Source organism: Sycon ciliatum, chromosome 1, assembly GCF_964019385.1.
Source record: "Sycon ciliatum chromosome 1, ocSycCili1.1, whole genome shotgun sequence".
Classification (NCBI taxonomy): Eukaryota; Metazoa; Porifera; class Calcarea; order Leucosolenida; family Sycettidae; genus Sycon; species Sycon ciliatum.
In genome coordinates this window covers 71,511,230-71,527,089 of record NC_088643.1, presented here as the reverse complement: position 1 = coordinate 71,527,089, position 15,860 = coordinate 71,511,230, and the positions used below count along the sequence as shown (strand labels likewise).

The following is a 15,860-nucleotide window of genomic DNA, read 5'->3' as shown; positions in this document are numbered from 1 at the left end:
TGAATAGGCTCTCAGCAGCAGCAAGGGGCAGGGGTGTGTCGCAGACGCAGATGCCTTCTGCATCGATCTGGCTGGTTGTTTGTTTGGGATAGTGTACTAGTAATTGCTTTGTCGGGGCATTGGTTGTATCGCAGTGAAAGATGTTAATGTGTTGTCCAAAAAAATTAAGAAAGAAAGAAAAAGAAAAAAAAGCCGCTCTGTCGTTGTTGCTGTGTTGTATGGGCGGAGCACAAAGACGTGTGGCGTTTGATTTTCCGCAGAGTGCGGACTGCAGAAAATGATGTAATGAAGGCAGCGCGCCGCGCATCTGGCCCATAGAAGAGAGATCACAGTTGCATACTCTTGTTTATGGACTCTAGTCTTGGAATTCCATGCACTCCTCATCTGTGAAACTTCAACAGGCCGTAACTCAACCAAAACTAGCTCACTTTCTTGAAAGTGAGTAGGAAAGTAGTGAGAGACAACTATCTACATCTACATGTCAGTCTGACACGGATAGTGAGTGACACGTATGACTTAGGAGTTGCCACCACCAGAAGCAAAGAGGCCTAGGGGATCGAAGGCAAATTATGGTTGTGCGACTGAGTTGCCTGAAGACCAGCCACAGAACAAAGAACGGACGAAGAGCAAGAGTAAGATAGCGTGGATGACGAGAATGTGGGAGAAACAGGCGGCGGTGGGAAGCCAAGAAGAAGAATCAACAATCAGCAGTGCGTCTAGGATTGGTGGCATTTCTCATTAGCCATCAGATGCAGACGCACTGCTGATTGCTGATTCTTCTTCTTGGCTTCGCTCCGCCGCCTGTTTCTCCCACATTCTCGTCATCCACGCTATCTTCCTCTCGCTCTTCGTCATCACTTTCCTCGCTGTTCTCATCGTAGTCAACATCAGCGTCATCCGTTACTTCTGTTCCACGGCCAGTCTTTCCACCATTTCCATCCTTTGGCCGTTCTTTGTTCTTTGGCTGGTCTTCATGACACTTTCCTTCTGTCTACATAAGTGTGACTTTGCCTCACAGTTAAAACTGTGCTTGAGCCTATCTATATCCATAAATTAAAGCCAGACTTCTGTAGACAGAAGGAAAGTGTCACAAGTTGAGACACTTACACTGTTTTCGTTAGTGTCCCTGTGTTCATTATTATTATTAAATTTTGAATAGGGAAGTCCCTTTATTATCTCAGTATTTCTCTTCTTTCCTTTTCTCCTTTTTCTCCACCTATTGTTCATTTACTCGGCCCTATTTACCCCCTGTGTTGTTTTCTCTTCGTTTCCCCTCTTCGTTTCCTTCTCTTTTTCGTCCCTAGGCCTAGGCTAACTTCTACATGTACATGTACGTTTGGCGTTTGCACGTTTAAAAGTACTCGAACTGGCAAACAACCGCAACCATTAGGCCTTGACGGATTATGCTAATATTTTCGTGAAATTATGCTTTTCGCATTGCTGAAAAAATTGGAGAATTATGCTATTTTTATGCTAAAAGTTATCATATTATGCCGCATTATGCTCACATATGCTGCTAATGCATAATGGTTCTGTGCAAAATAACAGGGGAATTTTTGTAGAGGACGTTGTACTGAAGCAGCAAAAGTTCAACGGGGTCATGACGTCAACACACCGTCCGACCGGTCCTCGACCTAGCTAGCTACGACCATCACTGATTGTAGTGGACTGGACATGTTATCAAGGGAGTCGTAAACCTACAACTTCCTAGTGCATCTACTTGTACTTGTACTTGTACAACTGTATGGAATTTGATGCGAACAGGCGGATTATTCCAATCTTATGCGATTCGTATGCAATTTGCCTCGAATTATGCGATTATTCGATTTTAAACAATCGACGAGGAGACAATAGTCGTAAAATGGCAATAAATAAGATAAATTGTGCACTCATAACAACAGCAAAAATGAAGAAAGTCAAGTTCCATAACGTTTTCTTGTGACTGTCATCAGTGGAACGCCGTCACATAAAAATGTAATAACTAAAACACACACTTACATGTATATACATGTAGCTAATATGGTTTCAGGTAGAAATACAGCAGCTAACAAGTACAAAAAGCGAAGTTTGCACCTTTGTAATGTGTGAATATAGTGTATGTGAGAAAGGTAGTGGCAGATGAATGTGATACTGTGTGAATGAATGTAATGGTGCGTGTGTATTATTTGAAGAGTGTGAGTGATACAACGTTTTCTTTCTGTTTACATAGCACAGGGTCACGAGTACGAATATACACAGCTTCCAACACCTGCAGTTGCTTGAAGAAACGTGCGCAACGAATAACACTAAACCAGGAATCGTCAAACACCTTACGACATTCTGGACTGGACACCAAATGCTTGTACACTGCAGACTTCCTCTTGTCAACATCAAACTCCTCCTCATCACTACTCTCATCCTCCACCTCCATTCCAATGCCGCCGTCCATCCCATCGCACTCGTATTCGTCGTCATCAGTCTCCATCTCCTCGCGACACCGCTTCCCTCTCCTTGATTCGTTCTGTGCCGTGCCTGTGCTTCCTCCTGCGTCTCCTTGCCTTGTGTTCTCCACTTGTCTCAGTCGTGCCTCTGCTAGTCTCTTGCTTCTCCTCGGTTCTGTTCTGTTTTCAAGTTGTTCCCCTTCCGCTCTTACCGTTGCAGCAACATGGTTTGTTGAGGAGCGACCGTCCGGCGGCCTCCCTTGCCGTGGTCCGGTTTCCGAGGGGGGAACCAGATGAGGAGGAGTTTGATGTTGACAAGAGGAAGTCTGCAGTGTACAAGCATTTGGTGTCCAGTCCAGAATGTCGTAAGGTGTTTGACGATTCCTGGTTTAGTGTTATTCGTTGCGCACGTTTCTTCAAGCAACTGCAGGTGTTGGAAGCTGTGTATATTCGTACTCGTGACCCTGTGCTATGTAAACAGAAAGAAAACGTTGTATCACTCACACTCTTCAAATAATACACACGCACCATTACATTCATTCACACAGTATCACATTCATCTGCCACTACCTTTCTCACATACACTATATTCACACATTACAAAGGTGCAAACTTCGCTTTTTGTACTTGTTAGCTGCTGTATTTCTACCTGAAACCATATTAGCTACATGTATATAAGTGTGTGTTTTAGTTATTACATTTTTATGTGACGGCGTTCCACTGATGACAGTCACAAGAAAACGTTATGGAACTTGACTTTCTTCATTTTTGCTGTTGTTATGAGTGCACAATTTATCTTATTTATTGCCATTTTATTCGATTTTGGTAGGAATTATGCGAAAAATTATGCTAGCATAATCCGTCAAGGCCTAGCAACCATGGGATGATGGGAACTGGCTTGGTCACATGCACAGCGAGAAGGGTTCTAACTTTCACGCTTTGGGATAGGTTTCATCCTGCAGACGAAGCCGCTCCAGTATCACAGTCTCTTTTAGAGGAGCTGCTCCAGTCCTAGCTCCTCACATACCTGTACATGTATAGTCCCTTTCCCATGCATGCAGGTACATGTATGTCCACCACATCTACGGTACATAACATGGTCATTAATCGGACTCGTTATCCACATAACACACAGCATACGTTGCGTTTAGAGCGGTGCAGACGAAAGCACGCCTTCTTTTTAGTAAGTATTGTTGTGTTGTGTTGTTGATGAATAAATGGTATAAGCAAACAGTCTCTCAGGCAGGTATACCTGCTAGATAGGCGTCCAATCTAGACCGCACTCAATACTCTGAAGGATTTGGGGGAAAGGGGTTTATAGCTATCCAATGTACTAGTACAGACTGAATTTGTGTGTTGGCATTGAAAAATAATTAATTTATCACTTAATCAGAAGGTCAAGTACATGTACAAGTAATGCACAAGGCTTGTTTAAATGCCTGCTGGAGGGTCGAACGTGACGTCAATCACTCGTGTGTAGTAGTCGCAGTTTCCGCGCGTGTTTGTCTCCGTTCCGGCGCTCTTGTAGCTGGAGCAGTATCTGGCAGTGACTCGAAAGTAGCCGCAGTCATCGTACTGGTGGAGAGACTGCACCTGAAGAAGGTCATCGTAATAACCCTTGGAGCTCTTGCCATCTCCCCAGTCAATGTACCATCTGAAAAAGCACAACATATTGGCAAAAAGAGAATAAAACCAATGTACGGTACATGTAATACGCTTTGTGGGAAGCCTTTTGCATTTTTCGACAAACGAATATGATTACTAGTATCTCTACATGTACACCATTGGGTATCGTTGGCAGCATGGATGTAATTGAGTGCTTCCAACACCTGACAGAATACTAGACGGCGTTCAATCCCCAGGTGCTGGTCCTGCAGATGAGATTATTCACTGTAACGCCTTCAACTCGCCTCTTTGCACACGACAGACGATAGTATACTAGTAGACATGGGTAGGAGACATTCGATACTAGTATGCTGATGAAAGGGTGCTAAAGTCATGAGTGGCATATTGCACTTATCAGCTTTGTCGGTCCAAAGCAGGTTCGTGGCCTAGAGTGGTCACGTGACAGTGTATGTACATGTAAGTGTGCATGCTTGTCTGCTTACGTGTATCCCTTGTGTGTCGGTGAACAGGTTCCCCAGTAGACGATGAGAGCAACGTTGCCACGGTTTCCGACGACGGGCTGAATGACAGAGGACTTGTTCTTCTCGGCCATTGGATACCTGATGATTGTGGGTCTGCAGCCGTGACCACATCCTGATGAACAACAACAACAACAACAACAACAACAACAACAACAACAACAACAACAACAACAAGCTCTTATTGGCGATGGTGCCATCGTGAGAATAAAGAATTCAAACAACAACAACAACAACAACAACAACAACAACAACAACAACAACAACAACAACAACAACAACAACAACAACACGTTGTCAGCGCTTCTGGAACTAATACTTGAAACTTTTGAGATGACGATAGAGTACAATGGCACGACCAGCAGCCTAGCCGCGTCAAGGTAATGCGCACTTGGTCACAGAGCAACACAACACTGCAGGAGCGAAACACTGAACTAACATTGCACAGCATACATGTATGGTGGAAGCACTAGAAGCACTAGAAGCACTAGAAGCACTAGAAGCCAGGTACAGGTATGGTGGTGACCTGCCGGGAACAAGCAAAACTCTACTTGTCACGGCTTCTCAACACATGTACATGTATGGCCGGATAAATTAGGGCCTAACTGAGCTCTAACTCACCACACGACGACTCATCCATGGTGTTGATGTCTTCGGCCATGTCGTTCAGGAAACCACTGACGTCCAGCGACTTGGCGTCCATGCCGGCCGCCGCAGCAGTGGCCACGAGGAGAGCGAGAAGGGCAAGAACCTTCATCTTGTTGCGTGTTGGTATCTTCGAACCAATAGCAAGTTGAACCTTCTCTTCGACGATCTTGAACTGAAGAATGTTTGGTCACGAAGGCTTCTTTTATACGTAATCTCCCAGTGCTGCGATCACCGCAACCTGTAATTCGATGTACCGAGCGATTAGGTCATCAGTAAGGTACAGGTACGGCATGAATTCTGATTACATCTATCTTAGTATACATGTATACTGCGCGCGTGCACACACACACACACACACACACACGCACCATTGGACCATACACACACACACACACACACACACACACACACACACACACACACACACACACACACAGCAGAGTACAGAGAACTCTGTCACTCAAGTCTCATTCCTGGACACACGGACCGCAGGCGTAAACAATAATTCTGACGCAGAGGACGCAGACAGGGGGAGCGGTACAGGTACCCGCGGGAAGCTCCCTGCGTTCCTGAAGAGTCCTTTGCCCTTGCTCGCCGCACATGGTTGACATGTGAATCACACCTGTCAATCCGCTGTCGCTGCGGTGGAACCGAATATTGTCTTACGAGATAGCATGTTGCATAATCCTTTGCGACTCCAAAAGGATGTCGACCTGGCGACAAAGCTACTATCTGACAGAGCTGCAGATGCGTCCAAAGAACATAAATTTATGCATGAGACGGTGCATCAAGTGCAAGTGTCACTGTCAGCAGCATGCATGATCATTGACATGGGACTGAGAGTGGAGCCCATGCCATGGTCCATATCCGATCTGGATCAGTGGATGGGATTTTTCTATCGAATGCTGCTGGTCATCCTCAGCTGATATGACGTCATTCACTGAGTAGTTTATTCAGTCGACAGCTATGTCAAGTCACTAATATCGACCAGCAAGCCGCCTACTGTCAGAGGACGCTCCAAAATTGTTGGCACTAAACAGTTTACGGTGTACCTGTGACCCGTGCCGATCTAGTGATTCATCGCCCTGCCTCTTTCTCTCTCTCTCTCCGTACATCAATACACCACTGTTCAGGTATGGCATACGGCACCTACAAAGTTATGTTATGTTAGGTTACCTTTATTTCACTTCACCATAGAGATTAGAGTCCTCTACTTGAACATGACTGTCATGTTCAAGTAGAAGCAAAACTACCAGCAGAACCAGCTACATGTACTAGTAGTAGTAGTAGTTGGCAAGGTCTTGGTCTGTACGACACCATTAACAGCAGGCATTGTGGTGTAGAAGTTAGCAAGCAAAGCATTCACCAACCAACCAAACAACAACATCGACAAAACAATACAGTCGTGTAGCAGGAATCGCATAAATGACCTGCTGCAACTCGTACTCGTGGGCCATGCCCATGGCATGGGCTGAACTGCTGACAGTCTGGATTCAGATCACGTGAAGAACTTAGTTAAACATCGCCATTGTCCCAGGACCTGCTGTCGAGACCATCTGTCTCCACCAGTAATTAGTTACAACCGATTCATGGTGCCTGTAGCTACACGACTCTGTAGTCCGTCCCCACTACTGCCAGTACTGGAGATGTGCATGCCAGTAGTCAACTGTCATTATCCGATCAGTCCAGAAATCCAAGGCAAATGTACTACACGGATGTACATAACATTATAGGACTTAAAACATGTAGAACTTGTACTAGTGCGTTTCATGGCTCCCGATCTTATGATAGCAATCTCGGGCATTCGCAATCATGACAGGCCAGCTGAGATACACGTGCCAGCAGTTTTGGGCATGTGTCGGGGAAACGGGACATGAATAAGACATGACTTCTAGTTCTAGTACTAGTAGTGGCAATGCAATGGCAATGATGATGGGCACATGGTCTTCGCCGGTCTTTCCCTTTTCCCCCTTTCGAAAGTAATAGTTGACGTAATCATGAAAAAGCAAAAGGGGTTTTCTCCAGGATGGCTACGCGGTAATGAAAGACTTCACGGTAACCTGGTAACCTTATCGAGTTCAACTTCCCTAGAGAGCCTGCTTTGATTCGTTTATCACTAAGCGACTCTTTGCTTGGGGCAAAGATCAAGCAGAGGTTAGTCATCTTCATGTCTCCTTATGTCCGTATTTCGTGGCAAAGCTGCCTGTGGCCCACTGAATAGCTCGGACCAAGAACAAGATCACACGCACGTACTCATGGACATACATGTACATGTATACACACACAGACGCTCAACACGCAGCCAAAGATAAATTTATAAGCTGCAAGTTAGTTGTAGTTGGTTGAGTAAAGCGGTGATTATAGTGGTAGTCCATGTACATGTAGTAGAATTTAATACTTTGATAGGGAAGGCCCTACAGACGTAGGCCGACACATGTGGCAATGCCCATCGTTTGGTTTGGCAAGCAGACCGTCGCAATGCATCGGTGGTAGAATACGGAGCAAATCAGCAGGCCATTATTGTGTAACAACCTTGCTCGCTATCAGGTGAGTGCTGACATGTGAGTGCATGGCAGATGAATGCGAGGAATTCTCATTCCTACTTGGTTATTCATCCAGGTCAATATCCGCCTCGCAAGAACTGCTCATCCCAGTGTATGTAAGAAAGGTCATGAATGGTTGCTCAACACCAAAATTCGGCCTGTCCTTATGTCAATGCACTGCAGCACATGATACAAGGATCTTTTACATGCACAGGACTCGTTCGTCTGAATTCAGCCAGCCGTTGGCGTTTCGCTGACCCTGCAAAACCTGCGCACGGGGAACGAAATATTAAAATTGTCGAAAGCTACACCAAGTTGCAACCGCAGAGCGATACTAATCTCTACTACACTGCTAGCATGCAACAATGGAGGAATTGCGCAAGAGTACTTCGAAGTACTACATCATACATACTAGTAACCTTGCGTTGAACCCCGACGTTCTTCCATCCTCAGTGGAAAGCATGGTCTCCTCATATGTACGCACGGGCATGTGTGTGCTCATGTGTGTGTGTGTGTGTGTGTGTGTGTGTGTGTGTATGCGCGCGCTTGTGTGTATGTGTGTGCGTGTACTCGTGTGTGTGTGTGTATTTGTGTGCCGGTGTCAAAGATTAGTCCGATATCCTCGTACCCGGTTTAAAACCCTCCCCTTCCCTTTATGATTGTATTGTGCACGAAACTCGGAGTTTCGACGGACAACTCTGTAAACCTCCTCTGTGCGGCTGCTGTGTGTACCCAGTGTACCCAGTGTACCCAGTGTACCCAGTGTATGCACTGCGTTGCAATCACCAGCATGCACGCCAACCATCATCATCAGCAGCATAATGGCATTCAGACTGAGAGAAGGGTGGCGACATCAGAGTGCTGTAGCCCCCTTTCCCGATGCACAGCTTCCACATGACATCCTATCTCACGATGTAAAGCAACACAGAGTGCGGTATAAATACTCGGAACAACAATACCAGGCATCACGTGTGCAATGAAAGGCCAATGATGGGCAGCTGTGAAAAGTGACAGTTGAACTTCAAGTCAAAAGACACTGCAAGTGCACAACAGCTCGTGCAGCAAAGAGACGTTAGTTGAGTGTTGTACATGTAGTTTGTGATTGCACTGTGAGAAGGTAGCTAGAGTACTAATATGTCAGGGAGGATAGGACTCGTGACTCAGCGAGCACGGACAATACACAATACAGGTCGGATTGAGGCAGAGGTGGAAATGTACACTGTGCCATCAGGAGTATTGAGCAATGGTCGACAATAGAATCACAAAAGAATAGTCAAGACTTGGTTAAAGTCAAGCGTGTGCATCCGACACATTACAAGCCAGCCGGTGGGTCAAAGGTGACGTCGATCTTTCGCTGATAGTAGTCGCAGTTGCCACGGGTAGTGAGTGTAGTAGCGTTCTCTGCTACGCGCTTGTAGTATGAGCAGTATCTGGTCTTGATGCAGAATTTGCCGCAGTCGTCGTATTGATGCAGGACTTGGACTTGGAGCAGATCCTTGTAGTAGCTGTGGTTGGTGGTGCCATCTCCCCAGTCAATGAACCATCTGCATTAACATAATACATACAGTAAGCAGCAGTCAGACAAAGATTGCTAGTCATGCTTGTGATTTTAATTCGATGTCGATGGGAAAGTAGCATCGATTATTACCACCCACCCCCAGTGCCACCCCCCCCCCCCCCTCCCCCTCGCACACGCATGCACACGTACACACACAGTGACACACTGTATACCGTTCAACATTAGTTACATAGTTGCTAGCACTAGCACTACATGTACTGCACACTCTACCCCTCTGCTCTGCATTCTGCATTTGGCCCGTGACAACCAAGGTAAGGAAGCGGAATACGAGCTAACGGACGGCATGATCTGAGGCCAGTGGAAAGTGGAGCTGATGATGTCATCTCATTCCTTTCCTACAGCCTACAGTTCAGGTACTATAATCGAGATAATTATGTGTCTAAACTTACGTGTATCCCTCGTGCGTTGGCGAGCAGGTACCATAGTCGACGATGAGCGCCACATTTCCTCGGTTTCCTACAACTGGCTGGATGACTGAGGCCTTCTTCTTTGGCGTAGGTGGGTGAGTCACAATCTTGGGTTTGCAGCCGTACTTGCAATCTACATTGTACAAGTAACAAGATAGAATGGAAACGATCATGAAGTAAGTTGCGTCCGGACGAACCTCTATCGTTCTTATAACATGTGAAAAGCCTCATGTACAGGCAAAGGAAAATTGTGCTTACATATGACACAATATCGCAATACAAATTAGTTTTTATCAAATCTGAAGAAAGACACAATCCTGTGTTGCCATAACGGGAACTGAAACCCAACAGAAATCTAAGAAGATGGCAAGACAGTTGGCGGTGCAACAAAAAACACCAAACGTAAGCACTAACAATGTTCGTCCCTATCGTTCTTATAACTGAGCGTTCTTCACTACCACTGACTGTCTGTATCGGACATGTTCCAACATGTACTACACATTCAACTCACCACAAGTCAGTTCCTCCATGGCTTGCATCTCATCCGCAAAACCGTTGACGAAGTCGTTAACATCAAGGTCAAAGTTGACCATGGCCGCCGCGGCGACCACGAACAGCGCTAGAACTGCAAGGACCTTCATCTTGACCAGCACCTGCTCTCGAGCCAAGTCCCGGTTTTGATCAACGTAGTAATGACGAGCCTCCTGGCTGCGCAGCCGCTTTTATTCTTCGTGCATCAGCCCAGCTCGCAGCCTGGGAGCCTGGCGAGCAGGTGTGTTGCTACAATGTCGGATCCCTGGGCAATGCAGACCCCGCAGTAACATCTCCTAGACTTAGCTTGTCCGGCCCACGAATTATGACCGTATGGCAGGGGTTGTAGGGGAATTGACCGGTACAGTGGTACACACTGCCACCTCACGACTATACCTAGGCTTAGCTAGGCCGAATAACCGGAGACTCGTACTTTGCCCTGCACTGACCGCACGTTGACAAGTGGATATCGTCCCTTGTACTCGCCATATGCCCTCAGGTGATCGGTCAGGAGTACGAGTATGCACCAAGGATAAGGCTTGTGTTATCAAACACAGCGCACATATCGTTGCGATAAACACCGGACTGTGTGCAGAAATGGGGATGATGATGAACAAGTCATGCACCTCGGTATGCGAGATAAGCAAGGTTACATGGAAGGCTACGTTGTGCGTGTATTGTGTACTCGGCGAACACTGACTGTGTGCAGTGTTAGGTTGCAGAGTACTGGCTTGTGGCTAGCACATGTCACCTATGAATATGGGATGGTCCAAGACCTTTGACACCCGTGATCAGCTGAGTCTTATGGCATATGTCAAGTCCAACACTCTCCCCTAAACCCTTTCAGGAGCGGATAGGTGCATGTGACCATTGTGAGTCGTCCGTTCACTATCGTCGTGTTCATAGTACTTAGTAGACATTATACTACACTGTAGCCATGGTCAAGTCTGGCTAGGGATATCCCCTACACTAAACTACTGAGTCTGAAGTGAGTAAAGAGTGAATTCGACACTACCTTGATGTACATGTAGGTCGTAGATTCATACCCACGACTGCACGAGTAATGCCAATGGGCATTGCGCCATGCCGCATACCACACGCCAGGGGAATTTCTACCTTACCGTCCTTACTTGTTTGGGAGAAGCGCGAAGGCCGCCCAGCCGCTGAGCCCATCGCGTGATTATCACCGACTGGGCGCCGATGCTGCGCGTGCATGACGGTCTGTCATTCATCAACGACTAAAAGTGAGAGCATTGGTACATGGTTGGCGCATATGGCGGGAAACTGCGCGGTGCACAGCGTCATACAGGTATGAATCACGACTACAATACAAGTCATGACTTACTAGTATTTTGTATTATTTTATTGTATTTCAAAGATTACAGTACGCAGACGGGCCAGAGGCTCTAGCCTAGTCTAGGCCTGTCGAGGGGATCTCGTACTCACAGAAATTTCATGATTCGCGAATGAGTACAAGACTCAAGAGTACAAAGAAAGCCTATTTAAAACTAAGAAAAGAAGCTTTGTAGGTGTAGTGTGTTCGTTGTTCGTTGCGCACATGACATTCTGACTTGTGTCCAAGATACGCCCCTGGAACTCATTGCTCAGCTGTTTTCTATGATTTCTCGTCAGGTCTGGGAGAGCATGTACATGATTGTATAGTCATACAGCAGTAGTTGCTTTAGTGTAGCCATGCGATTCACTGAACTTCACTCGCCGTTAAAAACAACAACTTCACTGTATCAGGCGCACACTGCCACAGCTTCGGACCTACCCGGTCCCGGTCCCGGGCGAAACGATAATTTAAAATACTGTTGATGGGCTCGCATTCCGGATGTTTGTGCCGGAACACAGCAGCTATTGGCACCACATCACCGGTCTGTTGCGTAAGGAAATCCATGCGGTCCTCGCTCATGCAATCGTCAGCAACAAGCATCCTGCATTCTATTCGACGACTGCAGAAAAAGTCCCCCTTGTGGCAAGCCATGCAAGCCATGTAATGATGTAATGATGTACAAAGTCAAAGTACACAATCATTATGCTAGCGGGCGAATCGTGACAGGTGGTGGCAAGGCATAAGGCACTCAGCTGACCTGTGTCTGTGGTCACACACGTGCACATCGGTTCCGTAAACAGGCTGGCCACGGCGTCTGCTGCAAGACAGTTTCTGCCTACTACTAGCATCGCCCTACGCCCGCACATGATGAAGCAGGAGGAGGAGAGATAAAGGTCTGAGCAGTGATAGAAAACAGTGTGCATGCGCGCATTGCGTTGACGTCGACTGACCATCTGTTATCTAAGTAAGACTTGGAAACCGCCTGAGGGAGCTACAAACTCAACAAGGCTTTTTCATGGTAGGTCTACAACAATGAGAATGAATCTACAAACACGCTTCCACTGCACGCCTAGCTTGCACGCGATGATGATGTATGTACGATCAGGAGGGAGGATATCTCCCCGGTAGATCTACGATGTACCATCATTAAAACATGAGGGCCAACAGTGGGGAGGCGTGAATTAAGTTTATTTAGATCAAACTCTCCACATTCTCTTGTCTTGGCTACGTGGCTACGAGGAGATGTGTGGATACAGTTGTAACTACTTGTATGACTGCACATCGTGGAGGACAAGCCGTGCACATCGTGGAGGACACGCCGTGCACGGCATAACATTATGGCCCATTGGGTTATGCGTGCATCAGTGGCCACACGGCGGCTAACTTTCTCCAAACTCTCTCAGAGAGGGAGAATATGAGATGGTTCCATTCAGTCCACCTGGCTGTAGTACTCATGAGTCATCGCCATGATCACCGAGCCCCTGGGCAGTTATCACAGCATCTCCCAGCTCAGTGCCACGGGGCCACAACTATGCTACGAGCCTATTGTAACACAACACAAGTGTTCCTTTAATAGTCCTCAGTTTTCTCACCATTCTTCAGCAAAACATGCCATAATGAGAGACTGGTCTAAAGCAAGGAGAAATGATAACTTTTCAAGAGGGCCATAGCATACCCAGTCATGTGTAACAAGAACTGTGGAGTGATCATACTTGCACGGACACTCTCCTCATATACACATACTGCAAAGCTGCTTGCGTACACAAATACCTATAATTAATGAACAAATGATTTTTAAACTATATTGCGTTTCATTTAATACCTCTTAGCAGCAGCAGCAGAGGCAAAGTAACCGTGACATCCCATGGAGAACAGAGCACCAACAATGGCATCCATACGAATGAGCAGTGCACATCCCTATAATAACAATGATGTGTTCTTGTTCAAGAGACCCTGGCAGATGAGACCCTGGAAGCTGAGACCCTGGCGGCTGGGTTCTGCTAACGTAGTGGCAGTCATACTCTATGATATCTACTTGTTATAGCATATTGGTTTCATGAACAACTCATCATGCATGAAAGTCAAGGGCACAGGACGCTATCACGACAGTGGCGTTGTACAGCTGCAGCTCCAGTCTGGCTATTTGTTTCGCCAACAGTTCCACAAGGTACCACTGCACGAGAAGCTCACATTATGACCTTGCTGGCCTGCCTGGAAGGGCCGGGAACATCTTCATTCTCCACGTGTCCAAGTCGGCGCGCAGTGCAGCAATCTCCTCCGCTTGCTGCTTGGCCATTGTCACTGCCCGCGAGCGCTTGACTACGTCGTTCATTCTCTGTGCTTGCTGACGGTTCCTGGTCTTGTCATCAGAGTCTGCAATAACAAGTACAGTTGAACATCGATTATCCGATCACCTCTGGGCAGACAACTGTCAGGCGGTGTTCAGATAAGGCAAATGTTCCGGATAAGAAACATGTACATGTACATGTACGACTTTTTTACTTTTCAAAATTTTCGTATTTTTTGAATGGCTCACTACATGCACAGTGCGTACCCTACGGCACGTGCGCCCAAAAAAACTGTTACGGAAAATCGAATGGTCGGATAGTCGATGTGCGGATAATCGATGTTCAACTGTACACAAATTATTTTCCAGAGCTTCAAACCGCATGTTTTTTCTCTGCCAAATGTCCTCACCAGTGTACACTAAGTCACTCACACCCAATCCCTGCTATACGTAGGCCTTTCCTTGCTCCACGTTCGTACCGTGTGACTGCCTATACACATTCACAATTTTACATGGTGCAGATCTAAAAGGGTCCAGTCTCTAATAAGGTGGTGCAGAGACATCCTGCAGCACGGAGGAAATCGGCCGCAATCAAGCGCAGTTACGCCACTGGGCCAGGTTCCCATGCTGTGTGCATATGGAGTTCAGGCCGGGAGCACACATACATGCACCTGTAGCTCTGGTGCGTACAGACGTGCACTGCGCTGGCGGTAGGGGTATTTGACTATGTTACGTGTGTCTGACGTCACTCAGTGCTGCACACACTGCACTGCTGCAGACACCATACAGCACTGGCTTGTATGGACTCCAGACACAAAGTTAGCATGTGTGCAGCAGCATCCGTATCTACAATTCTAAGCGGTGAACAAAATTATCCTTCAGCACTGCACTCGGTATTTGAAAAACAGTATGATTATACTCTGGAAGTACTTGTCTGCAATCAAAAATCAACTACCACGCCAGCAAGCCTTACCAAATGTAGCCTCAAGGTGCACGCGGTCCATCACCGAACTGAAGCGCTTGTTGACCTCTTCATCCATCTCGGAGTTCTCCTGCTGGCGACTCGCCGTCTTCTGCTTGATATTCCAGAGGACCTTCTTCAAGCGACCCAGGTGATGTTTGTGGAGCTGGACCAGGCAGCAAACAGCCATGTGTAACAACAACAATAACAACAACAACAACACAGGCATTGTGAATGGACAAAGTATTTCCTTGGTATTGCACTAAATGGGGTTGTTCAGCAGTTTGTGTGTATAGTTGGTTGTATACGGAAATTGTCTCTGGCACCATGCCATAGGCCATCGATAGTGCTAGAAAAAACACTTTTACTATGACTTGAAAGTTGATACGCTGGCACTGTCTTACCTCGCCAGTTCGGCCCAGGGCACCTTCCATCCGCTCAATATTGTCGTGTTGGCCGACCAAGACATTGTCAGCAAGAAAGTGCTAAGAGCGGAGAGCAGAGAGTACACACACACACACACCACCGGAACAAGAACAAAACCATTCAGTCAGTCACGGTTATCTGGCTGCTTACTAGCGGCCGAAAGGGAGCCCTTGCACATACACAGGCACACCACTCATGCATATTCTGCTATTCACCATGCAATGGTCGCCTCAGAGATAACAGTCTCGACTAAATGACCATGTACATAATAATACGCATGAGCAAGAAACAAGCAAGTTGTAAGCCACCCCGCATTTTTTACAAGTCTCCAGTTGGCAGGCTCTTTAAAAACTGGAATATACAACATCTCCGCTCCCCCCCCCCCCCCCCACACACCTCTCAAGTCATCGCTATAATAGTAGATTCCCGATTATCCGCACCCCTCAGGGTGCGGGATATCTCCAGAGGGTTAGGATGAGAAGATTGTTCGGAAAAGGGAGCAGTCACACATCTATCTAAACCATGCACATTCCCGCATGTTTTCATCATTCGCCTAGTCCCTGTTGTACTGCCAAAGA

General features: G+C 46.7%; 3 protein-coding genes across 3 annotated transcripts in view; all 3 read right to left on the bottom strand.

Annotated features, from left to right (window-relative positions):
- Positions 1-3,561: 3,561 nt before the first annotated feature.
- LOC135805257 (uncharacterized) lies at positions 3,562-5,387 on the bottom strand. The gene is made up of 3 exons (XM_065319271.1): positions 5,186-5,387; positions 4,529-4,679; positions 3,562-4,074 (listed from the first exon to the last, which is right to left on the bottom strand). Exons 1-3 carry the CDS (start codon positions 5,319-5,321, stop codon positions 3,852-3,854), a joined length of 510 nt encoding a protein of 169 aa, XP_065175343.1. The 5' UTR covers positions 5,322-5,387; the 3' UTR covers positions 3,562-3,851.
- Positions 5,388-8,670: 3,283 nt separating this feature from the next.
- Positions 8,671-10,445, bottom strand: LOC135805256 (uncharacterized). Its single transcript, XM_065319270.1, has 3 exons — positions 10,253-10,445; positions 9,724-9,874; positions 8,671-9,299 (listed from the first exon to the last, which is right to left on the bottom strand). The coding sequence occupies exons 1-3, from the start codon at positions 10,380-10,382 to the stop codon at positions 9,068-9,070; spliced, it is 513 nt and encodes a 170-aa protein (XP_065175342.1). The 5' UTR covers positions 10,383-10,445; the 3' UTR covers positions 8,671-9,067.
- Positions 10,446-13,186: 2,741 nt separating this feature from the next.
- The window catches only part of LOC135805255 (cilia- and flagella-associated protein 43-like), a 33,678-nt gene continuing 31,004 nt past the window's right edge, over positions 13,187-15,860 (bottom strand). The window contains exons 35-37 of the mRNA XM_065319269.1: positions 15,261-15,341; positions 14,869-15,022; positions 13,187-13,981 (exon numbers count right to left, since the gene is read on the bottom strand). Coding sequence (XP_065175341.1) covers positions 13,800-13,981; positions 14,869-15,022; positions 15,261-15,341 — 417 coding nt within the window. The 3' untranslated portion in view covers positions 13,187-13,799. The remainder of the gene's footprint in view (positions 13,982-14,868; positions 15,023-15,260; positions 15,342-15,860) is intronic.

Coding starts and splice junctions, on each gene's coding strand:
- LOC135805256 (XM_065319270.1), bottom strand. CDS start 10,382: ATGAAGGTCCTTGCAGTTCTAGCGCTGTTCGTGGTCGCCGCGGCGGCC. Junction 9,875..10,252: donor CATGGAGGAACTGACTTGTG/GTGAGTTGAATG, acceptor TGTACAATGTAG/ATTGCAAGTACGGCTGCAAA. Junction 9,300..9,723: donor CCAACGCACGAGGGATACAC/GTAAGTTTAGAC, acceptor ATGTTAATGCAG/ATGGTTCATTGACTGGGGAG.
- LOC135805257 (XM_065319271.1), bottom strand. CDS start 5,321: ATGAAGGTTCTTGCCCTTCTCGCTCTCCTCGTGGCCACTGCTGCGGCG. Junction 4,680..5,185: donor CATGGATGAGTCGTCGTGTG/GTGAGTTAGAGC, acceptor GTTGTTCATCAG/GATGTGGTCACGGCTGCAGA. Junction 4,075..4,528: donor CCGACACACAAGGGATACAC/GTAAGCAGACAA, acceptor GTGCTTTTTCAG/ATGGTACATTGACTGGGGAG.